Here is a 27,424-nt window from a genome sequence, read left to right as displayed (position 1 = left end):
CTTCTAACAGAATTTCAAAGGACCAATAAAACCTATGGAAGCCAAATTTGTTTTCCAAATAAAATATAACTTTAGGATTATTTAAAAGGTTTCACAGTTGTTCTATATATCTTACACAATTTACAGCTAAATGTGTGTTGTGGTGTATGCAGATATTATCCAATATATTTTTGATTAGTAGTAAGGTTTCATATTTTTATCTTCAACAAAGATTGTTATCATTAAAGGCTGGTAAATGTATTAGATTCAGAAGCATACAGCATGATAACTTGCGATCATGCCATACCGAATATCTTTTTAGCATTACTCTTTAATAGTTTTATTTTAAAGACCAATGTAACTTTATTATAATGCTTCTCTGGAAGACCAGATATACTGCAGGATTGGATTTTGAGCATCTGCATTTGCTTGTGTGACACGTGTGCATGATAAGCACCATTTAAAGTTTCATCGTAGCGGTAGTACAGATGAACCAGGAAGAAGGAAAGAAAAAAAAGCATTACTCCCAGCTGTGCCCAATGCAATTCAATCCAAAGTCTGAGTAAAAGAGAAATGAATAGGACTTAGTCAGTTTCAGCAGCTGAACCGTAGTCTGTTTACAGTATAAATTCTGACACATGCTTGCACAGTATGGAGGAACCATCCTCAAGCTGTACTGTCCCTCAGTAATTTCCTTAAAATACATGCCAAATATGGTTCCACAACATGAAAGAGGTACTTGCAGTCTGATTACAGAGCAAGCTGCATGTGGGGAACTGGTTCCCTATAGTTCAGTTCTTGAAAGTGTTAATCTGCTCGCCTGTAGAATGCACTTATTGGTTCAAGCTTGCGCTTCAATCAGCTGATTTCAGTTTGTGTGCTGGAGGAGGAAATTAGTGGCGCCCTCTACAGCATGGAGATGGATTTTACTTTTATTGTTATTGCACAAAAGGACAAGAGCACGATGCTGAGGTGGACCTGCATACAGGTGCTGCTAACACAACTGCTCTTTGCAAACATCTGCACAGACAGCATGCTAACGCTAAGCTAGCCAAGAACCAGAGCCATTTTAAAGCTAAATGCATGCAGCCCAGCCGCCAGTCCTGAACTTAACAAACTAATGAGCATTTGAGCTGCACCCTATGTGCCTGTTAATGTTTCTAAAGTAGAATCACTGTGGCGAACGCTTGAACCTTAGGATGCATATCTTGTTTTCTTGCAATATCTAAATAATGATAAGTTTTTATCATTTCATGCTCCAGCTATTCCTCAAAAATACACGTATTTGTTACCATGCCATTTACATTTTTCACTTACACTTTATACCTTTTACAAAATTTTGTTTTTTGTATTACTACCCCAAACTACTCTAAGTGTGTCAAAAATGACCTGCATTCATTACCTATAGGGAATGTCATGGGAACCACTGATTTTTTATCAACGGTGACTGTCAGGAATATATAGTTTATATTTGGTCCACAAAGACTTCCACCCTTTAACAATATTCAGCATTCAGTCAGCGATGCATCCCCAGTGACTGTGTCATTGTAGATGAACAGCTTGTGCCATTCAGGTTCATATTTGTACAGTACATGTCAATCAAGTATGGCCTAAAGATCTTGTGAGTTTATTTTTGTTAGCACAAGGATGGGAGCAGCACAAGTTCTTTGCATAGATGAAGTTTGTGATGCTTGCCTAAACTAAGCTGGTGTTGTGGTACAACTTGACATTGGCCCCTGAATGCGAATGAGCACCGTGAATTAAAGAATGGCATCATCAGTGCATGATGGGTCTTCCTCACTGAGCTCTCAAAGGTGCTTTCCATACCATGTATGAGAAGTCAAATGCAAGGTTGCCCCCAACTGCAAACCACGATCACTGAAGCAGTGGGAAGGTGTATGGTGACAACAGCCAGAGAGAGGAGTTGTGTGGACAGTTGCACACACATGCATACACACACTCTCTCTGTTTTAAAAATGTCAAAAAGCTAAGAAATACTAAATATTTCAAACATAAAATCATTCTTGTGCAGACCAAAATGTAGTACAAAATACAAAGGCATTAATTTTAACACAGGTCATTTTTCGACCCACTTATGGAAGAGTGTAGGGTCCAGTCAATCATGTGTGTAAGGGTTAAAGTCTCTTTGTGCTTGTTTGTGCTTTGTTTCTTTGCTTTGTGTTCATGACTAAATACTCAGAGAACATCATGTGTCTCCATTAGGATAGGGACTTATGTTAGTGTGCACGATTGTAGCCCATAGGTTTATATTGTTAAATAGTAATTGTGAGACATTATATTTGAGGACATTTTATTGAGAAAAAGTAATGGAGTAATACATTTTTTGAGTAATAACCCTAACACTGATCACAACAAAGAGGGGAAATAACTTCAACATGCACAAACAGGTGACCACACAGCATATAATTAATCTGCACAAATGTAATGTCCTTGATATGCTGCTTAGTGATGGTGGTGGAGGTGGAGGTGGATGGTGGAACCAATTAGAGCTCAATGAGAACCAGTAACAGAATCGATAAGGAATTGAATCAATAGGTGATATAGATAATGAAATTGGAATTGCTAAATTTATATCTATTCACATTCCTAGCTGCAACTCGTTTATCACACTGAAGTGAAATACTATGTCAGTCTTTTCTGCCTTAACATTATTTTCCTAGTAACCTAGCTTTAAGTGTACACATAGGGACAGTGATGACTACATCCATCAAATGTGCACATTCCTTATACAATGTCAGCTAAGTTTAGAGGACAAGAAAACAGAAAAAAAAGACCATCATCAAGAAAAATGATCTTTGCCTTCAAATGAGAGATGCCTAATGGTTCAGTAGGAACAGCAGAGGAGATACCTCTCTCAGGCCCAGCGTGAAAGGACAAAAACATTTATCATTAAAGTCTAATGGGTCAAGTATTTAATCTTTCTTTAAGGAGCTGTCACTTCCCTGTCAGTCTAAAAGAAAACGTCAACCGAATTAAACCACCTGGCATGACAGTTTAAAGATCAAATGTTAAACCAGAGTTTTAAGGGAATCCTTAACAGGGATTTTCTTTCCCTTTTTAAGCTCAAATAAGACATTATTAAAGTAATATATTTTGGAAGTATTTTAAAGGAAGTGAAGACAAATTTGTGTGTTTTGTATTTTACAGATAAATTCACATCAATTTTCTATTCAATTCAATCGAGTTTTATTTGTATAGCGCCAAATCACAACAACAGTTTTCTTAAAGCGCAAGTTAAGACCCTGCAATAAGCAGAGAAAGCCCCAACAATCATATGGCCCTACGAGCAAGCCCTTTGGCAACAGTGGAAAGGAAAAACTCCCTTTTAACAGGAAGAAACCTGCAGAGCCCAGCTCAGGGAGGGGCGGCAATCTGCCACAACCGGAAGGGGTCATCTGATCCAGCCCTAACCATGAGCTTTATCAAAAGGGAAACGCAGAGAGGGTGTGTGTCTCCCTAATCTGAACAATGAAATTCAGTCGACTGCACACAAGTAAAAAAGTAAAACATTAGCAAACATACACTTAATTACCCTGTACAGCAAATAATGTTTATGGTGGTTTCTCGAAATCTGAATGTCTGTCGTAAAGAAGAAAGTCAAATCTAAGAACTGTGGTCTCAAAGAACACAAACACGTAGAAATCCCAACTTCATTCTAAATCTGTACTACAAAAGTATTCTTGGTTTAGTGCAAAAGGGCTCAGACTTGTTTATCAATACATTATTTATGTCATGTTCTTTTTGTGAATAAATAAAAACTCCAAATAACAGGGGTTCAATATTGATGTTTATGTAGAGATTGTGTGTTTCATTAGTGGAGCTTTTCTCCACAGCACAGAGTTACTGCCCTAGGTGGTCAATGGTGAGTTAGTATCTCATGCAATGGTCTGAGCCCAGCAGTAGGTCTCTGTGGCAGATAATTCCCTGTGGGTTGCTGCTGAAACCTCCCTCATCTCTCAGACCCAGTCGCAGATTAATGGCCTTGTGGCTGAATTCAGACGCTCTGTCTGCTCTGATAATCTAAGGCAGAGCTGAGTACTGTTACGTTAGTTTGTTTAACAATTACGGGGAAAAAGTAAAAGAAAGAGAAAGTAGAGATAAGTGTTGTTTGCAGTTGCAAACTCACCATAAAGGCATTCATGGAATAAGTTGGAGAAAAAGGCTGTAGTGTGGTGTCACTTAGGGCCTAATCCCAAAATACGCTGCTCTGCTCATTAAAAAATCAAACTGTTGCAGTCTGTGCCTATGTAACTCATTTTTATCCTGTTTCTTTGCCTGCATGTCCACAGAGGAACATGTGATCCTCGTTCTAACAGTGCAGTTAGTCTCCAGAAGGGTGAGAGACAGAGGAAGAGGCTGAGAAATGTATTCCAGTACTGTGGTTCTATTTTCAGCCGTGCACAGTCAGACCAACACTGTTGGCTTCGGCTAGCAACAGAGTAAAGAAAAAGCTCCCATTGAAGCTTCTATGCATGCACAGTATGAGTAAAGATTTCCTGTTATTTAAAATTCAGTCGGGGTGATTTGTTGCAGTGTTTTATTTCACTGAAACCAACTCCAGTCTTGTGAGAAGTGCAAGATAAGACAAATGGGAAACCCTGCATCCCTGTACTAATCCCTTGGGGCAGTGCACTTGAGTAGGAGCTAGTGGACCAAAGGAAGTTGTTTTTCCTTTCTTTTTTTTTCTTTCAAAAAACAGAGCAGACAATGTGAATATGACAACTGCTTGAAAACAAACTGATATTGCATGCATACGTGAAATTACTACAAATTCTAATTCAGACGTAATGTGTTAAAATTGAGGCAAACATTGCCAATAGATGATCGATTAGGATCTTTACCATGGTAGGAGGATTACATCATCATCATCATCACCACATGGTAGCACTGCAGCGGCAGCCTCAACTTAACAATATCCAAGTGAGTACAAATGGCATGGTGTACTAGGCGTGTTTTGTTTGTCATCACCATAGTTAGTCAAAACAGTACAGCATGAAATGACAGAGACAAATCAATAGATGCCTCCTGATGGCTTAGAGTCTGTCCTATGATTCAGCTGACGTATTGAGACCCGGCTATTTGACATCCTGCCTGGTTTTGGTTTTAAAGGGATTTCTGGGAACTCTTGTAATGCTGACTAATACTTCTTTAGTTGTCTGGATGATTCTTCGGAACAGTTGGTGGCATTTTCCATGTTTTAATCAAAACTAATGATTCATATTAAGTTTCCTTCTGCTAACTGTACAAAAGAGTGAGAAGATGCCACATTTGCTTTCTCATTTAGCTCCTAGTGCAACTTGCAACAGAAGGTACAGGTACACTTTAACACAGGAGAGGAAGGGAACGTTGAATTCAACATGTGAGTGAATTGTTGACAGTTATAATAATATTAATGATGATGATGCATTCACAATGAAAATTTTAAAGGTGTGATAACTGTTTTAAAGTTAACAATGAATATATACTAGTTGGATGTATCTTTAAATGTTTAAGATATATATTCCTTGCCAATTATGAGTTTATAATATAAGGTTTGTTGCCTTTTAAATGATTTCTCACCGTGTTACCATTACTAAAATAAATAAAAGATTGGGAATGTTAAAATACCCAGAAATGTTTATCATCATCAATCAAAACTACACAGATCATGGTGTGTTAGTTTCTGTTCGAGTTGTGTTGACTGTGGAGACATTCAGGTGTGTGTGTGTGTGTGTGTGTGTGTGTGTGTGTGTGTGTGTGTGTCCAGCAAAGTTATCGCATCCATCTAAGTGATGCATGCTCCACTGTCTTGTGAATGCACACATCAATCAGTTGAAGAGCTAAACGTCTTCATCATAATCTGACGTCTTTCATTCAGTTCAGTGTTTTTTTAAAACCTCCTTAAACTTAGTTCTGGTTTTTGTATTGTAAGAACATCATGACTCTTTTCAGCTCTCATTTTTTAATCATGTTCATCAAAGACCTTATTTTTGCTGCTATGATAACTGTAACACTATTTTGTACCTTTTGTCACTGAGACAAACTAATTCGGATAATCAGATAAAAAGGGGTTTTCTTAAGGTAAGTTACTCAAGGAATAAACTGACACTTAAACCTGACCCCAAGGAGGTTTCATTTAACTTCCATGGATTACTTGGTAGACCCACTGATTATATGATAGGATGAAAGAACCTCAAGCTAGACAACTTCTTTCAGGTCTTCTTCTGACTTTAAGACATTTCTGGGAAATACCCCTCAAACCAGGGAAATCAACCTCAGAGATTAATAAGACACTTGTATTCTACTTTAGTATTGACTAATAGATTGGGCTCAGTAACTACAAATATACATCATTAATAAAACCTGTTATGCAGATAAATATATAAACATCAGAACAGGTCCCATACTGTGAGTCTATCCAACACTTGATGGAATTACCATATCGAGGACAGATTTCAGTCTGTCCATAAATATTTTCAGTCTTCCATCAGTTTGGCTTCTGTCTCCATAACGACCTAAACCCATTGTTTTTATTCATCTTCTTAATTTAGATTTCAAGTGGTCTTTTCCTTCAGCCTGAAATCAAAAAACACAGCAGGGAGCTGAGACCTGTAGACAGCAAGAGACTGATGAGGGAGAGGAGCTGAGCTGACATCCTTTGAGTTTCTCCCCATGGTGACTAATTAACCTTTCAGGTTCCCATCATCACTGCAGTACTAAAGTGTGTGTGAGTCTGTGCATGTGTGTAGGATCATACTGGCACCATGCGTATGCCTCCGCAGGGGCTTGTGACATTTCCTCTGGACTTCTCTCTGCTTTTTCCTTCCACTGTCCTTTCTTAAATTCCTCCAGCAACTGCGTCTGGCCTCTCTTAAGTCTAAAGCAGACTTCAGAAAACTCATTATGTTCGTAATCATAAGTGATAGATGTATTTACTTCACTGATGGTGTTACTAGCCATTAGCTCTTTGCTTACTTGATGAACCACAGTGGAATTTATTGTCATTTTATTTCATGTCATTAGAACAATTTTTTTAATCTAATCAATAATGTAATGTTTTTATAGAAATTAAACACGTTCTAAACTGCGTTTACTATAATAGTTTTTGACTATCAAAGTTGAAGCTATTAATATCCAACATGTTTTGCAGGCAGGTTTCTTTCTCTCTTTTTTACTGAATGCTCTACTTTGTTACTTGGTCGCTAGCTTACCCTTCATTTCAGTGAGACACTATCTATCTGTGAAAGAAGTTAATTGTCAGTTTCCTGTTTCCTTGAGTTGCTACAGTATTTCCCTTTGTCGACACCTTCCGTGTCTTCCTGTTTGTCGGTCTGAGGTTATTCTGTGTCTCTCTTTTATTTTGAAGGTTATTTCCTTGGGTGGCTTGCTGCACAATTGCCTCCTCCCTTCTTGGCTTTGTTTCAGTTCACCTGTTGGTCTGTGTCCTTTGTTTCAAAAATTGGTCCACTTAACTTTAAAAGCCGTGACAAATATTTTTCTGAATAAAATAAGTTTTTGTTCAATCCTCCAAAATTATTCATGTTAAAAACAGCGAATTAAATATTTATTTACTGTGCGCCAGGGTTTGTCGCCAAGCTTTTTTGATGTTTGCAGACACAGCTGGATGTGTTACATTTCCCTAGAAGCTAAAACAAAACATTTAAAGCAAAGATATGATCAATGGACGACAATGTATCTGCTAACTGTCTGTCCTCCCTCCCTGCCTTTCAATTCATCAAATCATCCCTCCAGACATCTTCATTTGTCTGCTGTACTCTGTCTCTTCATAACGTCTGTGTTTCCTGCAGCCACAGTAAAGATTTTTATCTTATGTCCCTTGCAGGAATAATGGAAGGGAGGGGGCGATGGACACGGGGAGAAGGGGGGATTTTTTTTTTATGTGAAAGAATGCACTCGAGAGACAGATATACCCTGTAGAGCGTCTCAGATCTGGTGGCAAAAAGAACTGCTGGTGCAGCTCAGGTGCTTCATTGGAAGATCAGTGCTTTTTCTTCCGAGTGTAAAACTCGGGCAGAATAAAAATCACCGTTATCTCTCAAATACATTCAGTTTTATCATAACAGAGTTTGTACTGGGGGATCTTGGGATTATCTTTCGACCAGTGTGGTGAGGTCAAGAGTGTGCATGTAGTCTCATATTTGCAGAATATTAGCTAGCGTGTACATATTGAAGCTGAAGTGAAGCAATCCCCTGCTGAGCTACTGTATGTGATGTAGATGTGCCACATTTTTACAAGCATTAACCTGCATTGCATCGACCATTGGGGAAGCAATATTTTTCATAAGATGTACTCCCTTTCCAGTGAGTAGTTAAAAGTTTAATAGGATGTAAACTCACCTTTTCCACTTTCTTAAAAATGTTCAATAAAAGCCAAAATATTGCAAGTGATGAAGCTCTATTGGTTTTGCCTTCAGTCTACCTCACAGTCTTTTTTGCAACTAAAATTCATATCTAATATTTGTTTAACTTCAGAAATCCCCCATGTGAGTACGAACCCTAACAGATACAGTTTTGGGTAATATGCATTTCAGAGAAATTCAGTTTAAAACTCTTCTCAGAATACTTTTCATTGGTGATGTTGGATTTCTTTTTCTTTCAGGCATTTTATTTATTATCATTATTCTTGTAACTGTTTTTAATCAGCTTTTAATCAGTCCTTGTTTGTGGCATTGTTCCCAACTGATGATCGTTTTCTTATTATTTTGTTTCTTGTTCTCAGGTCTCTCTTATAAAATATTTTAATCTTAAGACGGCCTGATTAAACAAAGATTTGGTGACAGAAGTAATTGGATTTAAAAACAAACAAACAAATATTTTGGGAATAACATGTTGAAATGCATGTTCCATTAATCTGTTGATTATTTTTTAAATTTTGTTTATTTATTGGAGCTTCATTACCATCTTTGGACGCTCGTGAGACCACATAACTGCTCATACAGGTCTTACTCAGAAATAGTTCTTTTGCAATAACTTTACCATGAAGTCCAGAGTAGATGTGGTCGGAGGTATCTGCTGAAACTGGAAACTGGAACTACTGGTGTGGGCTGTAATCTGACGTGTCACTGATTGTCTTTCTCTGAGGCTGAACTTATCCTCTGCAGTAGAGGTAACTCTCAGGCTTGGTTTTGGTGGTTTTTTTCTTTCTTTTTCTAACAGAACTTGAGCAAAGTGTTGAAGTTCTGAAACTCCTAAATTGACTGAATCTCATGTTGTAAAGTTAAAGTACGTAATCTTATAGAATAGAATACAGTAGAATAGAATAGCCCTTTATTGTCATTGTACATGTACAATGAAATAATGTGCGCTCCAAGCCAACTGTACAGGAGTAAAATATAAATAGTAAGACAGCAGGAATATATACAAAGTTCTTTTATAGTTATGTTTGAAGTCATTTAATAGAACAAAAGAGTATAGTGCTCATAAATATAAACTGATTAGTGTGTTATTACCTCTTCTTACAAAGTCATCAACATGGCCCAAAAAATCATTGGACATCCTCTTCCCTCCCTGAAGGACCTGTACAGCACTCGCTGTCTCAAGAGGGCACGCAGCATCCTACGGGACTGCACACACCCAGGACACCGGGTGTTTAAGCTGCTGCCGTCTGGCAGGAGGTTCAGGCTGCTGAGGTCCCGAACAAATAGACTCAAGGACAGCTTTTACAACAGGGCAATAGCCCTGATCAATGTAAATAGCTGACCTGACTGGATACCTCCCTGGACTTTTTAGGGGGAGGTAACAATGTTTAAAACGATAACAATAATATTTATATTTATAACAAGGTGCAATAATAATTAATGTGCAATAATAACAGTGTGCAATACACATACACTTATTCTTCTTTTTTATACTAAGTTAATATACTGTGTTGTGTTGTTTGTTACGTTGTGATGTGTCATATCGTGTCGTGTTGTGTTATATGTAGTGCCGACGTAGGACAGTTTTTCCAATTTCATTGTACTACTGTACTATGTATGACTGTGCAATGACAATAAAGAGTTATCTTATCTTATCTTATCTTATCTAAATTGATGCATTCTCATAAATACCAGCAGGCACTGGTTTTAAAGTCAGGGCTAGAACATGAAAACTGGCATAAACATGGTTATTTAATTCCAGTATTGCCTCAATAACTTATTGGACGCAAATTTGACAAGTGGCCCTCCTGGCGAAACAACAACAATAGATTTTTATAAGCTAACATTATGCCAGCTAAACTCAGAATGTGTCCTAAAAAATCACACTTTTCCTCTGACAAACAGTTTGAATGCAGTCTTACGTTGTATAAGAGTTTATTTGCTACTGTAAATGTCTGAGTCTAACAATGTCACACCGACTTACATCACAAGTCTATTCGTCTATTCATTCCCAAATGAATAGACGTCTCCTGAGTTAAACAGCAGACTCACAATCTCACTCAGATGAATAGCGGCCTACAGTGATCACGTAAACAAAATTCAGTTGAGTGAAATCTACTGACTGTAGAAGTGAGATCTTACAAACTGTATCTTTAAAGTACAAGAAGATACAGTGGAGGTCAGAGCCTATCCCATTTCTCATAGAGCAAGAGACAAAGCACATCCTGGACAGGTCTCCATGGAGAGACAGCCATACATGCTCACATTCACACTCATGGCACCAGTTACAGTAACGGCTTTGGGAACCCACACAAGCACAGGGAGAATGTGTATACTGGTGGATTTGAACGTGGGACCTTCTTGTTGTGAGGCACCAGTGCTGCAACACTGTGCCTCCCACTTCAAAGCATTTCTAATTTATACTATAATATAGTATACTAATGTACATATGTTATTCTTTGAAGAAGTTAAAAAAGAGCTATACATGATTTAATTATGCCGATTGGCTTAATTTGATAAGTTGTGTGAACACTCAGTAGGGCACTAACTTCAATCAGTTCATCAGGTTAAGTCTTGACATTATAGTTATAATTTAAATTTATTAAGGTCTTTATGAATTGCACACATCACGAAGTTGGGGGAAAAAAGACTAAAAGATATTTTACTAATGGAAAACGTTAATCTCTTTTCATTTAATGATCCACAGCAGTCAATCCACAACTGAATGGGTTTCTGTTTACAATTCAAAACTTCAAAAGCTGAAATCACAAAACTGGGATTATATAGTATTAAACTAAATAGAAAAAGGAAAGACAAACACACATCATTCTGACTCTATTCAGTTGCCTGTCTCAGCCTCGAATCCAAATATCCCCAAACACACAAGCATTGATGGGCACACAAATGCATTTAGACACACACGCAAGTACACGGTGACACACCATCTCATATGTGCACAGCAGGTGCTTTACAAGAGAGAGTGGGAAAGCTCAATTACTCTTCCTCCTCTCACCATTTCTCAGGGGGTCTTAAAAAGTAATGTGTTTTCAAATGCAGGGTTCTGGCTTGTTGCATGGCCTGGCTGACTGTGATATATGATCAGAGAAACAAGTGAAAGGGCATCCACAGCCATATCGAGTAGGAATTGAACATAGCCAAGGCCCCGGCTTTTTCTCCTGTATGTTATTGGAATGTTCTATACATGAGTAATACAACAAAAAGGAGATGAGAAAAAGATAACGGGAGGAATAAAGACAAAGGAGAAAGAAGTCTTGGTTAATAACATGGATGATTTGCTGAGTGTGTGTGTTTTGGAGAGACTCTGCAACATGCAGATAGATGACAGCTGAGTTACACTTGTTTAATATAATGTTGTATAATCTTAAATGGGCTTTTGTTGACTCTGTTGTGTTGTAATCCTGTGTAATCTGTTCCCGTTCGCTCTAAAATTTTTCCAGTATCACCAAGTTGAGTCAGCCTTGCTGCTTGTTTGACCCCGTGCTTCACAGTGATCCTACAGCTAATACAACTGGAACCTCAATCTCTCCTGCAATTAGAATAGACATAGACATTTGCAAGTCACTTTTTTTTCATATAGTACAACAAATATACTGTAGCTTTTAGATTTAGGGAGTATGTGGTGATGTGTCATGTATGTGAAATACTGTTTTGACAATGCCAGTTTTCAGATCTGGGGTCTGCGAGGGCAAAACAGAAGTTTGCCCTCAGTTTGGTGGACAGAGCTTCTTATTAATAACATTTCTATTCTATTCTGAGTTTGAATTTTAAATTTTAGAAAGTGTTTTTGTCTTATCCTTTACCTCCATTGTTACTATTCAAGGTTCAAGGTTCAAGGTTCTTTATTAGTCACATGCATAGTTATACAAGTATAACACACAGTGAAATGTAGCCTGACACGCTCCTCGACATGTGCAAAAATTGGGGGGGGGTGGGGGGGGGGGGTAGAGGAAGAACATTATATATATATATATATATAGTATATACACTGGGTGAATGTGCAGTAGTAGCAGCAAGCAGGTGAATTCTGTACATTAATATGAATAGACATCTGACTATTTTACAGGATAGACAATATAAACATATTTAAAATTAAAGGAATTGAAATGTACATTGTGCCTTGGTTTAGTGTCTGGAAGAGTCCTGACTCAGTCAATTATAGCTGATGTGAGAGGGCGGGTGTGTGTGTTTAGGGCACGGATGGCTTGGGGATAGAAGCTCCTCTTGAGTCTCTCTGTCCTTGCCCGGAAGATGCGGAACCTTCTACCAGATTGCAGAAGTTGGAACAGTTTGTTGCCAGGATGGGACGGGTCCTTCAGTATCTGCGCTGCTCTAGTCCGGCATCTCCTGGTGTAGGTGTCCTGAAGCGGGGGGAGAGCAATCCTGCAGCAGCGTTCTGCTGTACGGATCACTCTCTGGAGAGCTTTTTGGTCCTTCACACAGCTGTTCCCAAACCACGATGTCATGTTCTGTGTGAGGATGCTCTCCACAGCGCCTGTATAGAAAATCCTGAGGATCTTTGGAGAGACCCTGAACTTCCTCAGTTGTCGTAGGTGATACAGGCGCTGCCTAGCCTTTTTGGTCTGGACCTGAATGTGGGCAGCCAATCTTCCAATCTTCATCTTCAGCCTATAGTTAATAATGGTGATATCCATAATATTTGTGAGTGAAGATAAATAGTAGATATGTATAATATGATTAATTGATAAGAAAATGCTTTAAAAATACACTACAAATAGTAAAAAAAAAGCTTGTCTACCAGTTTCATTTAGGACCTTTTCACATACATGTTGTACACTAGAAGAAAAGGCTGTAGAACAATATGTACTGCATATTTAAAAGCATTTTTTTAAATACCATATTTAGAGCATAGATACATATATCTTTAATCTAAATGTGCATTTATTGAAGTACTAGTATTAGAAGTACTAGTGCTAGTCAGGCTAAAAGTCAGGTTAACATTTAAATCTATACTTCATTTGTCTACCTTGAGGCTATAATTAACATGCTGAACACTTTTACAGAATACATGAAGTATCAAAAAATGTCAAATGTAATTTAAAAATGTGAAAGTTACAGGATGCATCAAGTGCTAAAAATATATTTCTGGTGTAAAAAAGTGCATGTTTTTGCCCCTGGGTTGTCCAGCCTGATCTGCAGCCAGACATCTTCTCGATGCCATAATCAGCACTGCATCCCTGAAGGGTATTTTAAATGCCTCCAAATGTCTTTATTTAGCCACCATCATGCCATAGCGCTGATCGTTTCCCACGTTCTTTTCTTACATGATGTCTGTCGTTGTGTGTGAGGTGGTCATTGAATGTCTGTGGGGATTGTATTGATTTGTGTGATTTGTTGTTAGTACCATTGATTTGGCACGGGCCATGTTGATGGTTTACGCACTACAACTTGTTTTGCGCGGTGCTGATGAGCTGCAGAGCTTGTCAGAGACTGACGTGCTAATTCACTGGTTCTTAAAAGAGGGAATGGATATTACCATTTAAGGTATTGAAGCGTAGCTACAGAGAGCACTGAGAAAACCAATTAGAAAATCCAGTTAAACCTATAATCACAGAGAATGACAGTGCTTCATCTTGTCCTATTGTCGAGAGCAAACGATGAAAAAAGGAGCTAGGATATGTCCAGTGCATTTCTCACATGGCTGTTTTTCATCAGAGAGTTCTCAATTTAGCATCACTTTTCATATCTAAAACCTAATTAACACTTTCACATGGCGTAGACACAAACACCTAATTAACCACAAGACAGCTGCACGAGATGTACAAAAAACAAATGTGAAGCGTTATGATGACACACTGTGCTTTGATCATTTTTATACCTTGATATTAGAGTTGTTATTATGTAATAACACATGGAAAATCTGCTCATAGCAGCCATATTGTAGGAATAAGACACAAAAACCTTTAGTCCTACATTTCCGCATTCCCCATCGTATGTGCTTGTGAGTGCGTGATAACAGGCACCTATATAGTAAGGTAAGCTCTAATTAGCACGCACTGTTTGTGCTTCCTCCTTTTTCTTCTCTCCAAGGCACAATCTTTCTGTTCTGTGCTGCACTAAACAAAGAACTTTGAAGTCTATTTTCAGTGCAAGGCCTAAAAATCCAAAAAAACAACTCATGTGCCCCGATTGAAACTATAACATAAGCAGTTTTGTTTCTTATCAACTTTCATCAAAAAAAGGCTTAAAGGGAAAATCACAAGAATTACATTTAATATTCACTTTCATTGCTCTGTCATCATTTCACTTTTCCATTAAGCCTCCAGAAGCACGTACGTCTCAGTGGGATGAGAGTTCTTTGTTTTTCCAAGCGTATCCGGCAAAATGGAAAGATACAGTTATTTGAGTTCAATTACTCTGATTTGAGAACAGCAACAAGCTCTGCAAAGCTGGATTTTGTTTTACTTTGCTTAGAGGAAACCCTTGTGTGGAAAGTCTGATGATGTGCAAGTCTTGTCGGCCTGTTTGATTTGTCTGTCCCACTAATCTGTTACACCGTCCCTCCCTGCTCACCACGCACTCAGTGTCTAGCTAACAGCCATATTGCTGGAATAATGAAATTAATGTTTCATAGGCCATTACTGGGCCATGACAAGATGGATGAGAAAGAAGAAAAGAGATGAGAGGAACAGGAAATCAGGCCCGATGGAGAAGAAGGGGAAAAAACAACGTTATTTTCAGGGCTATGTGCTTTCTTGTTTTTCTTTTGCAGCTGACAGAAAGTCAGTATCGAGGATAAAGCTTCTGTGTGCTGGTTTTGATTCATTGTATTAATATTTTGTGAAAGTTGTCCATACAAATTGCAAAGATGTTAGCAAAAATGAGACTTTGAGATGGTCCAAACTTGTGATGGAGCCACAATGAGCAAGAGAAGGGGTGCACCCTAGACAGATTGGAGTCCATCACTGGGGAAATTCAATGAAACAGACCAGATTAGACATCCTCATCCACAGCGTAGCTCATTACACCAGAGTTGTATAGAAAATATTTTAAAATGCTTGTGTAGTTTTAAAAGAAAATAAACAAGCGCAGCCTTTTATCTTTTCCACTTCCTCACTACAGTAGTAATAAATAATAATTATCTTAACAGGTTAGTGTTTTTCACAGTTGTGACCAAATAATCTTCACATTCACTTTTTTTTTCCACATTTAAGTCCACACAGTGAGGCCATGAGTGAGTTGGGATAAAGATGACAGAGTACTGTCCCTACTGGCCCTGATGCTGATGTGTTTACAATATTTATATGTATCCTGCTTGACCTTTAAAATCAGAAATGCGATTTTATGATATGGTCCTAAAGTCATTCCAAAGAATGACTTTAGGGAAAGAAGGCATGCAGGAAATAATGTTGCTTTATTTCTATCCTTTGTTTTTTCCGTTTCATCCAATCTTCTGCAATTCTTTAAGATTGAATGTATTGTGACAGGCATTTGGGACACATCTTGAAGTGTGTATATCTCACCAGGCAAGCATAAACAAGACAGTTTAAGTGTCTGACTTGTTGATTTGGTAGCTGACTGGCAGGAAAAAACATCTAGCAGACAGACTGGCAGACTGACTGACTGACTTCCTGGATGATTGGTAGAGACTCTTTCTAACTGGCTGGTTGTTTGCTTGATTGAATGGCTGAGTGACAGACTGGTTGACTGAGAGCTAAAAGATGGACCGCTGCAGAAGCAAAAATGGGTTTGATGTGTATACACCCACACAAGTATCATGATTAGATATTGTCCATGCCCATTGCCCCCTTAATGTGATGGTCTCTCAAAGTTTGCCCTACTGGCAAAGGAGCTGGAAGTGCAGATGAGGGATTTAAAGAGGCCATCAGTGTGGGTGGGACAGTGGTAATGAAATGCTGTAAACAAGTCCCTTTGTCTTTGTATGCACAGACAGAAAACACACATGCACACACAGACAGAACCGGCCGCTATTACTCTGAAGCACAGTACACTAGCAACAGTCACAAGAAATCCACTCACAGCCAGTTTATGAATTTTTCAAAGCTTATATGGTAGATCGGTGAGGATTGGATTTTACATTTTACTCTGCCAGTAACTGAGTCTAGAATAGTGCTGGCACATTGGAATTTGCTCAGAGTTAATGCACAAGTTGTCCTTGATAATCACTTGTGGAAAAGTGGGGTTCTTGTGGTTATGCATGTATAGGAGTAGTAAACAGACTCAGGAAAACCTGAAAGTCTAAAGTATAGAAAATGTCACTGCTGGACAGCAAGCAAGACAGACCTCATCAACAATTCTATGTGTATTTACAGCTGACCATAAAATTGACTCTGTGTTTGTTAGTCAGAATGTAGCATGTGAGAGGAACAGGTCAAAATAAACGTCATAGTTTGAGATGAAAGCGAAAGTGATTATTCTTCCTCAATTCCAAGGATTTGATCGGATACGTGCTGATTTTCAGATGCATGTGTTTTGGACTTAGAAAGAAAAAGCAATTTGAATCTAAATTATTAGTATTTATTATTAGTATTTAATAAATGAAATACAAATTTAATGTGTTCTGCTTTATCTAATTTAAAACATCTGTACTTTTGGGGTATATTATATGGTTATTACAGAGTGGATTTTCAGTTTTTCATCAAATGCATATATTCCACAAAAGAACAAGTTAAAGAAATGGTGACATAGTCAGAGAAAACGCGTCCCCTGTCATATCTGTTTTGTTTTTTTTTGTTTTTTTGCCAAAAACAAAGCGTTGGCACACAGATTTAGACAGAAACTCAGATAACTTACAGAGATGTACATTCTGTCTCTCCTGATCATTTAACTGGCCATGTGCTTCAGGGCTTTATAAATTATAGTTGCTGAGAGAGTAAGGCCTAGATTTCTATCACCAACTGTGCTTTAACTTTCCTAAAAGGCATCCCTTAACATGTTTTCATTGATCAGGAGCCTGGAGCGCTGTAGGACAAGGTGCTTGGTCAGAAGTTGAATATGTGTGTTCTTTTTCTGAGATGTGTCAGAGTTTATGAGGTTGTGCTGGGTGTATGCTGTTAAACTAGTGTCATCTGTCTTTGCACAGGCAGACTTGGCCTGTTGTGTACTGTTTAGTGGTTTTGTGTGGCTTGCATGTGGGAGTTTGTCAGATGGTAAGTTTTGGCCCAGTTCACTTTTAGCTTTGAACAGTCTAGACTTTGGATCTTTTGAACACAGATAAATGCTTCCAGTCCGTTATAATTTCTGGAGAACAGTAATGCTCACCAGGTGCTTTTGACAGCACCGGGTAATCGTAATAGTGAGACAGCATATTATAACCCAAAATTCTGTTTTTTTGGTCTTTTTTTTTCTTCTCTAAACCTAATCAGCAAGAAACGAAACTAAATTGAAACATTACTGATATAAGAAAGCTATATAATACAGCAGCTGCATTTGCCTGACTGTCAAACCTATGACTGGAAATAACTGGTTTCCAGTGCATTAATTTATTTATATCTGACATACTTAAAGAGAGGTTAACTTTCTGAAAACTTAAAATAGCAAGTGTGTAAAATACAAAACAGTTAATAAATAAACTGAATAGTAACATTTATATATCCTGTTGAAGTTGCTTTCACTTCTGTGGGACCACAGGACACCCAGACATGCCCACGTTTCCTGGTGGCCTGAGCTGTACCACTGCGGTGTCAAACTAGAGGCAGTAAATGCACGTGATCCAGTTCAGCCACTTCATACCAGCTTACATTGCAAAGCTTTTTCACAATTGGTAAGGGTGCATGTTGGTGTTTGCACTGGAGATGAAAACTAGTGGGATGGGAAAAAATGTGATTAAGCTTAGCTCATGAAAGAGTAATAACATCAAACCAAGTCATTACTTTTATGCAACTGGCCTGTTTCTCATTTGCACAGGAGAGAGCCTTACATAGAAAGGTAATTCCAGCTCTCCAGGAACCAGCATGCATAATGAATGGCTGTTTAACTTGATACATGCCACTGTAGCAAGCTGCTTTGCATGTTGGAGGTCCCACTTTGGTCTTGTGCAGGTCATAATGAAGCAATATTTTTGACAGATTTTGCACGTGTTCGACCAATAAAGTGTCTGAAATCCTCACACACCTCCACTTCTAATACCGTGGCCGACATTCCCTGCTTAGAGGGCCTGCCTGGGTGAGGCAAGATAGCTCCACCTCGTCTCTTGCCCTCTCCATTGACAAGACAATCACCCACCTCTTCAATAATTTAGACTGAGAGGTGTTTCTTTCATTTCAATATTCCTGGCCAAATGGCATTATAGGGCGGTCTTGTCGAGCTCAAATGCGAAAAGAATGTCTTTAATTATTTATTTCCTAAGGTTTTTGCACTGCCTGACTGTTTTTTCCTGTTTTTCCTTTTCCAATCTCTCTCCCTTCTGCTCCACTGGACCTTGGTTGAATGGTCTCTGTTTCTCCTTGCTCCTTCTTCTGCGTATTAAACAGGTAAGTTAGCTTGATCACACCATATTTATAGAGTCATGCAATAGGCTCACCTCACACTGTATTATTTAGTGCTGTGTACCCAGAGTTACGTGTCGTTACCTGACAGTGGGCTGGGTCATGTATCTCTTGTACTTCCCTCTGAACAGTAACTGTGGTCACTGATGTGGAGCAGAAAATCCTTGCTTCAGTGGTATTTATTTTCACAGCTTTTCTAAGGTGGCTTTAGGGATGCTGAGTTGTTGTGACCTTATTTAGCTGATGAACGTCTCATCCGTAAGGAGACCTAATCCTTTACTCTATGTGTTAAAATGAGCAGACATTGACTCCTTTTACACACAAATTTGAAGCATGGTGCGGTTTTGCAAAGAGTACTGTTGGGAGAAAAGATTGTGGTTGGTGCAGCAGAGCTTGAAAGCGTTGCCTTAAATGACAGAGGTGATGTCAGAGTGATCTCATGAGGGAAAAACGCATGACTAATGAGAAATCAAAGTGGGATGTGTCATATCAGACTGATGTAAAGCCTTTAGGGGTATGCACTGATATCACATTAAGAGGTATTAGAAAACAGATTTATATGGAAAGTCTCATGTAAAAAAGCTTGAATTACCCATTCATTCTTTTTTATTTGTCTGTAGAATTTTACGAATACACATGCAACACAGCAATAGTCACACTGAACTCACAGGATTCTGACAAAAACAATTCTGGTTTTATCCATCAGTGACACACACATTCTGATGATTCACTGTATAGAAATTATAAAGAAAAAATATAAAAATATAAAAAAGTTTGTTCACACTCACACTTCCAGTAAAATAATGCAACAAAACTAATTTGATAGCAAATTGATTGGAAAAAGCATTGTGATTCCACCAACCAGCTGTTTTATTACACTACAATACACAAATAGTGCATGGTCAAAACATTGTAGAGTTAAGACTTTATAACATAATGTCTGTGTATGAGTAGATGTAGAAAAGAAGAGCAAAACCTGTGTTGATGTCTTTTTACACTAAAATAGCTAACTTAAAATGAATAAAATGTAACTATTGGTCTTTTTTCCAGCACAGAAAATTTAGAAAAATATAAAATTATCCTATCTTATCCACCTATTCCACATGGAGTAGGCAAGGCAAGTTTATTTATATAGCACAATTCAACAACAAGGTGATTCAAAGTGCTTTACAGAGACATTAAAAACAAAAACAAATAAAAAGCATGATTTAAAATTGATTTAAAAAAACAAAACAAGAAACAAACAAAAAAAACAGTAGATAAAATCAGAACAGTAGATAAAATCAGCAGTTAAAATGTAAGTTTTAAAATTTAAGCTTTTATTCAAATGCAGCTAAGAACAGGTGAGTCTTCAACCTGGATTCAAATAAACTGAGTGTTTCAGCTGATCTGAGCCTTTCTAGGAGTTTGTTCCAAATATAAGGAGCATAAAAGCTGAATGCAGCTTCTCCGTGTCTGGTTCTGACTCTGGGAACTCATAAAAGACCGGATCCAGATGACCTGAGGGATCTGGAAGGTTCATACTGGGTCAGGAGGTCACTGATGTATTTTGGTCCTAAACCATTCAGAGCTTTATAGACCAGCATCAACTTTAAAGTCTATCCTCTGATAGACAGGCAGCCAGTGTAAAGACCTCAGAGCTGGACTGACGTGGTCCACTCTTTTGGTCTTAGTGAGGACTCGAGCAGCAGCAGAGTTCTGAATGAGCTGTAGTTGTCTGACTGATTTTTTTAGGTAGACCTGTAAAGGTGCTGTTACAGTAATCAAGCCTACTAAAGATGAATGCATGGACTAGTTTTTCCAGGTCCTGTTGAGACATCAGATCTTTTATCCTTGAAATATTCTTGAGGTGATAGTAAGCTGATTTTGCTATTGTCTTAATGTGTTTTTCTAAGTTTAGGTCTGCATCCATCACTACACCCAAATTTCTCGCCTGGTTTTTGGTTTTTAGGTGTATAGATTGAAGTTCTCTGGTGACCTGTAATCGTTTTTCTTTGGCACCAAAGACTATTACTTCAGTTTAGTTTTTGTTTAGCTGGAGAAAATTGTGTGTCATCTGCATAGCTATGATAGTTTATTTTGTTGTTCTTTATAATCTGTGCTAGTGGGAGCATGTAAATGTTAAACAGAAGGGGTCCCAAGATGGAACCTTGGGGAACTCCACATGTGATACCTGTCTGTTCAGATGTGAAGTTACCTATTGATACAAAGTATTTCCTGTTGTCTAAGTATGTTTTGAACCAGTTTAGTACAGTTCCTGAAAGACCTGCCCAGTTCTCCAGTCGTTTGAGTAATATGTTGTGGTCAACTGTATGAAATGCTGCACTGAGATCCAGTAAAACTAGGACTGACATTTTTCCACTGTCTGTATTCAGACATATGTCATTAAACACTTTGGTCAGAGCGGTTTCAGTGCTGTGGTTCTGTCTAAGACTTGACTGGAAGGCAGAAGTTTATTTTTGGCAGCAGATGCTATTTCCTATACATATATAGACAGTTGGAGCCTGGGAGAGAAACAGCAAAGCAGACAGTCTGAAGCGGCATGAAAGCAGGAGGTGGGTTGCAAAGTGGCTTGTACCTGTAGACTAACTCTGTCCAGGCTTGAATAGTGTTAACGGTGGTATCAGCTAATGTGGGCTATATCTAAAATAAATGGGTTTGATGTGTTTGATGTGGTCACAGCTAAGTGAACAAAACCTATGCTTAGTTTTTCAGCGGAAGTCCCTTGTTCTCCAAAACTGTGTCCTGTGAGTAGTACTGTCTAATGATCAAGGCCAAGAAGGACTTAACTGAGCTTCAATTTTGCTACAACATGATGACCAAATATCCTGTTATTTCCAGTCTCCACTACTACCATTGTACAAATCTTTATTTAAATAGTGACAGTGCAAGTCCTGGAGTAAAAACCGAGATGGTCACTTTTTCAAGTTCAAGTTCAAAGTTTATTCGCCACATGCAGTGGCAGGTTGCCCTGCAGTGGAATGAACCCGCCCCCCGACTTTACACATACAACACAGACATCACATGGGGATACAAGTCAGAGAACGGTTGCATTACAGAAAAAAACACTGAAATGTACACTACAGTGGGAAAGGTACAAGAAGAAAAAAAGAGACCTCTACTCATGCTGGGCTACAGGAGGACAGCATGAGAACAGGAAACAAAAAAAACCTCCTCTGCACAGAAAAGCACATAAACGTCCACAGTACAACATTATAGAGCACGTGACCAGCAACAGGGTTGGGTAGGGGATAAGGAGTAATCCCAGGCAACACAGCAGTCATCCTGCCACTGCGCCGACTCTCCAGCGTGGGCCCAGACCCGCCTCGTGTTCCCAGGAGGCAACAAGCATCGAAGGCTCCAGCCTTCGGCCTGAGCAGCTGGCACCGTGGTGTCCATATGTTGAATATTGTTGATTTCTCCTTTATGTGAGCAGCTCCGAATTTCAAGCTATTCTTTAACACTCCGACACTGGTCTCTCGATCTCCCGTTGGAGAGCCGCGAGCCTCCCCATGATGGTATCAAACTTCTGTTCCGTGGTGTTGTCATTCTGTTGATTCTGAGACCCCACAACTGCAGTGAGCCGTTCTGCGATGTGATCCAACTTTCGCTCAAGGGTGTCATTTTGAGCAGGCCTCTCTTTGATGTATCCCATCATACGCTCAATGTTGTTATTTTGAGTCTTCACGGCAGCCGTAAGCGTCTCCAAGGTGTTAACCATGCTGCGTTCGTTGTGAGAGGTCGCGCCTCGTCCCATCGCTTCAATTCCAGCGGGCAGCCTTGGGGGGGTTTGAACAGCCGGTTCTGCTCTCTTATTTCTCCGATAAGTCAGGGCCAAGCCAGCTCCGATCAGCAAGAACCCTGTTATCATGGTTCCGAATAGGTAGATATCTTCAGCGTCCTCGATCGACAGTCCCGCCAGGCACGTGACCCTCCAGTTCTGCCACCCGTCCATCGTGTATCCGGCACGGAAAGTCCCTCCAGGGCACTCGGGCTCTCCTGGGCCCAGACTTCTCGTTGAGAAAAGGGTGTCAATAGCATTCAGAGACCAGTTGATCAAATCCATAATTCTCTTTTCGGTTTAAGAGAACGACAGTGCGAGAGTGTTCCAGGGAAAGTAATACACATGAGACAAGGCAAGGACACAAGAGGCTAAGCAGGGAAGATAAGGGTAAGGAGGAGAGGAGAAAAGTGCGACTGCCTTCGCTGAGAGCCAAACGAGATTATTTTACTGTTATTATGTTTCCTAAAAAATGACTTCTCACATTATATCAAGCTAATGTCTTATGGCTCCAAATGGCCCTAATCCTGAAGCATCCTGTGAATGAACAGGACTCCTTGAGTTCTGGGGTTATTTGATAAAGCAGGGCTGTTTGAAAGCTGGGTCAACCATGTGTGATCGCTAAATGAAACCAGGAAACTGAATGGAACCACACTTGTATCTCGAGTGATGTGACAGTCAGAGCTTTTATTTTCCTTGTACAAGACAGGAACCTAATATATATACCTAAACAATGCTGTCACAAACACGCCAGACTGAGGATTAAAAAAAAAGTTTGTGACAAACAGAGAAAGGTTCAAACCATTGAAAATAGAGAGGATCAGTGCGTTTGTCTGGATGACAAATGATGTCTCACACTTATCGCTGTAGGAAATCAAACTATGTCAGAGAGCACAGAAATGATGACAGAGCACAAAAGAAGTTTTCAGGCTATACAGACATATCAAGAGAAGACTTTTGAACAGTGTAACATTTGTAGTGACAACAGTGTAGTGTTATATTTCTGAAGGGATGAATGGAAACTAAACACTAGAGGACTTAGGTTTAAGATTCAGAAAAGCCTTGTTTTTTCACTGAAGGCACTACATGAGTTGTAGGACAATGAACACTCAAATACAATTTGGATTGATATGAAGTACTACTTGACTTTTTGCAGAGTCAGAATGAGTAACACTCGACGTGAGCGTGTGTCACTGGCGTAGACTCAAACCACATTGTTTGAGAACAACAATACCTCACGTTGAAATCAACGGAACAATGCAAAATATTTTGGGTCCAAAAAGCATAGTATGCTACACTTCTACAATGCATTCATCATTTTAGTGATGGTGTATACTGTCCTTTAGCAGCTTAGCTCAGTAGCCAAAATGGAAGTAACAAGATCCTGTCATAAATCCAGAAAAAGTGCTGGGACATCAGCCATAAAGGTGACAGGTTAAAAAAAACATTCTGGAACAACAGCATGAGGAACGAGACAATCACAGTCCACCCATTCTGTCACTCAGACTGTAGGATATATTGATGTAGAGTATACAGGATGGTGCGGATAACTAAGTGGACTAGTTCTTACATAGTTCTTTTCTACTTTTTTCTACCTGACCACTCAAAGCGCTTTATACAACGTGCCTTATTCACCCATTCATACAAGCACTATTCTATGCTTAAGTGCTTTCTATCTAACATTCACACACTTCCACACTCCGAAACCGCAGGTTGCTTTCTTTCGTAGGGCTATTTGGCATATCCCACCCCAGTGTGTGGCTGCGTGGGACATTTGAGGAATGGCAGTACAATGGCTAATATGGACCACTTCAAACATATTCAGCTTCAGTCTGCAGGAATCTTTGTTTTTAGTCTTTTAGAACTTGAGCAACACACCTGGAATTAATTTATTTTAGTTTCATTACTGTGAAGACAAGATTCACTTTGGTTTTACAATGTGATGAAAACAGTCAGTGAGTTGTAGACCACAAGCCAGATGGACGATATTGGCAGTGGAGCCTCTGCAATCTTTTTTAAAACTCAAGATCACAACAGTCTCACAAAAGGTTTTGTTAGATTTAGGTCCACTAAAGAGCCACTAAATTAAAAACCAGACAATGTCTATGATAAATGTATACTCTAAGTGTTAGGTTATACTTTTAGAGCACTAACTTGTGTTATTTATCTTAAATTGATTCTGCAACTGGATAATAATTTTTTTGAGTCCAGAGATTCTATTAGTAGCAACTCAAAGCGTGTGTGTGTGTGTGTGTGTGTGTGTGTGTGTGTGTGCGTGCGTGCGAAAGGTGTGGAAGCTCCTGTGTGTAGTGCTGTGAGCATGTGCTGTGTGCAGTCTGAGCCTAAACCTCCACTGTGGTCATAGGAGCAGCCTAATGGTATTTTCCATTTCCTCGCTGTGGGAGACGTCTTTATGGATAGTGTGTGTGTTGACTTCCATTGAGGATTCATGGTCATGGCCATGAGGGGAGAACATTGGATGTGTGTTTGTGCATGTGTGTGTGGTGGAGTTGATGTGCTACTACTAAATGTAATGATATGTGAATGAACGAATGGAAGAATTGCTATAAAAATGACCCCCTCACCCACCCTAAATAGCCTAAAAAATCACCATTAACCATTTAGCAGCTTAGACCAGTGCAAAGAACAGACAGATGCATAACCATCCTCAAAGACTGCATGTTATTTGCGTATAAATTTAGCAAATTAGGTAAGATTTTAATATAAATTTTGCATCAGTTAAGCAGCTATAAAGCAATAAAGTAGTATATCTCTGACTTGTTCCTCTTTATCTGGATAACATTTTCTGCATAACAAGAAGTTATGCAATTTAAATAGACAAAAGTTGTATTCTGGTGGCCACTGACTCTAATGTATATTGCATGATTTTCCACCTTATAGAGTTTATAATCTCCGGCTCGTTGTGCAAGAGAGACAATTTGTAAACATCTGCTGTTTACTGCTCTTAACATTGATTTCCCATTGAAATAATCTCTCTATACATGAGATTCTAGGAGTGTAGATAACCATTAGTGAGAGGTAGAGCTGGGGATGAGAGCAAGAGAATGGTTATAAGCTGGAAATAGCTCGGATAGAGTGAAATTCAACGAGCAAAGAAGGGTAGACAAAAGAAGCGGTGGATAAATGGGAAGAAAAGGGGTTGAGTTCATGGTATGCAATTCATGACCGCCTTCTTTTATTTCTTGTTGCATTGTCCGTTTACATCAATTGTTCAAAATTTCGTCTTATTCAGATGAAATTCTGCAGGTGGGAATCACAGACAGGAGATCTAACTGGGAGCTTTCCATTTCTGTTGCACCATCTCTCTCCCTTTGTGGGGAGGGGATCAGGGCCAAACAGAGCAGTTGGAGCAGAGATAGATGAAATCGCAGTGTGCCTCACATTGCTACCCTTCCCTGACAACAAGATTAATTTTCACTCTTCAACCATGATCAAAGTCCCTTGCCAGCACCACCTCTTCCTCTTTTCATCTCTCGCCCCCTCTCTCCTTTCTGCGGAGGATAGTTTCAGAAAATGAAAATTAAAATAGATTGTGAATGAATACACTACCTCATTGTAACAGGAATGAAACTTTAAAGCAACACATGAAGCTATGGGACATTTCACTCCCTGCAAGAGCAAAGGGAATCAAGAAATGAAGGGTTACTGCGCAAATTTTACTTTTTTCATTTTGGTAATTATAGGAGACGCTGTGCCTTGTAAATTGATATGTTTCAGTGAGATAGACAAGGTCTTGGAATCATTAAATCTACTTGTATTACCTGAAAAGCCTGTTTTAGACAGAAGTGAACGTTTGACAGATAGGATGCATGTAGAGGAAAATGCATTAGTGTTAAACTCTTTGGAATATACATTTTCTTTAAGTTTAGACCCTCAATGCAAAAACTGTCAAGCCCCCAGTGATGTAGTAAAAGACACACATCCCCTTTGTGGATGCACCAGGAAGGACACCTGGTGTAAACCTCTGCCAAATCAAACATGGGGCACTACCAGCTGTGAGACCCCTACGGTGAGGGATTAGCTGAAAGCAGCTAATCGTTTACAGGCAACCATGTGGCCTGTTTTTAAATTTTTCCCTATATAATATTTGTCCAATTCAAGAACGGAAGAGATTTATTTAAGGAGGAGAATGTTTGGTATAGCCACTTGAAATGGCATCTTTTAAACCCACAGTGTTCCTCATCTCTCCAGACCAAAGAAAGGAAGTGAAAATGAGTCTTTGAAAGACTTTAGGTTTGACTGACAAGTTCTCACCATTACTGTTACAGAGTGAAATCCCTCTATCCTTTCATATATTGGTTTTAACCTTATATATTCTGACAGTGATGTTATTTTGCGCATATCTCTCACCCATTGTCATTTTCTCTTCACCTCCTTCCATCTCAGCCTCCAGCACATCTGGTTGTGAATAATAGAACAGCTCTGCAGCTCTTTGGCACGGTACACTCTGTGTGTGTGCGAGCTCTTTAGTGCATACATGTTATACGGTGCATATTTGTACAGTAGTTTACAGTAATGTATGCTGCTCATGTGCTATGTGTGCTATTTCGCATCTGCATTGAGTCTGTGTTCTGAAGGTGAGGTGATGGTGAGAAAGCTCTATTCAAGAAGAAAACACATATTTCTCTTTGGGACCGTCAGCGTCAGGAGAATGGCAGATAAAACAGAGGAATAGAAACTCACATCTTTTCCAGAGCTGGAGAACAATCACAGTGGGGGATAAAGAAAGGGATGAAACTTTTAAAATCTTCAGCTGAGTCCTTTGCTCATGGTTGAAA

The 27,424-nt window shown here is 39.1% G+C and overlaps 2 protein-coding genes across 3 annotated transcripts in view; one reads left to right on the top strand and one right to left on the bottom strand.

The window, feature by feature from the left end:
* nrg3a (neuregulin 3a) overlaps nucleotides 1-27,424 on the top strand; it is a 342,937-nt gene that overhangs the window by 116,208 nt on the left and 199,305 nt on the right. The gene's annotated exons all lie outside the window — the stretch shown is intronic.
* On the bottom strand, nucleotides 22,302-22,910 carry LOC146695108 (uncharacterized). The gene has a single exon (XM_085477011.1). The coding sequence runs from the start codon at nucleotides 22,908-22,910 to the stop codon at nucleotides 22,302-22,304; it is 609 nt and encodes a 202-aa protein (XP_085333137.1).

The sequence above is a fragment of the Copadichromis virginalis genome, linkage group LG13 (genome assembly GCF_057382275.1).
Source record: "Copadichromis virginalis isolate Kocher_CV1m ecotype Utaka linkage group LG13, C_Virginalis_male_GT1.1, whole genome shotgun sequence".
Classification (NCBI taxonomy): domain Eukaryota; kingdom Metazoa; phylum Chordata; class Actinopteri; order Cichliformes; family Cichlidae; genus Copadichromis; species Copadichromis virginalis.
Note: the sequence above shows the minus strand (reverse complement) of the source record. Positions and strands in the feature narration are given on the sequence as shown.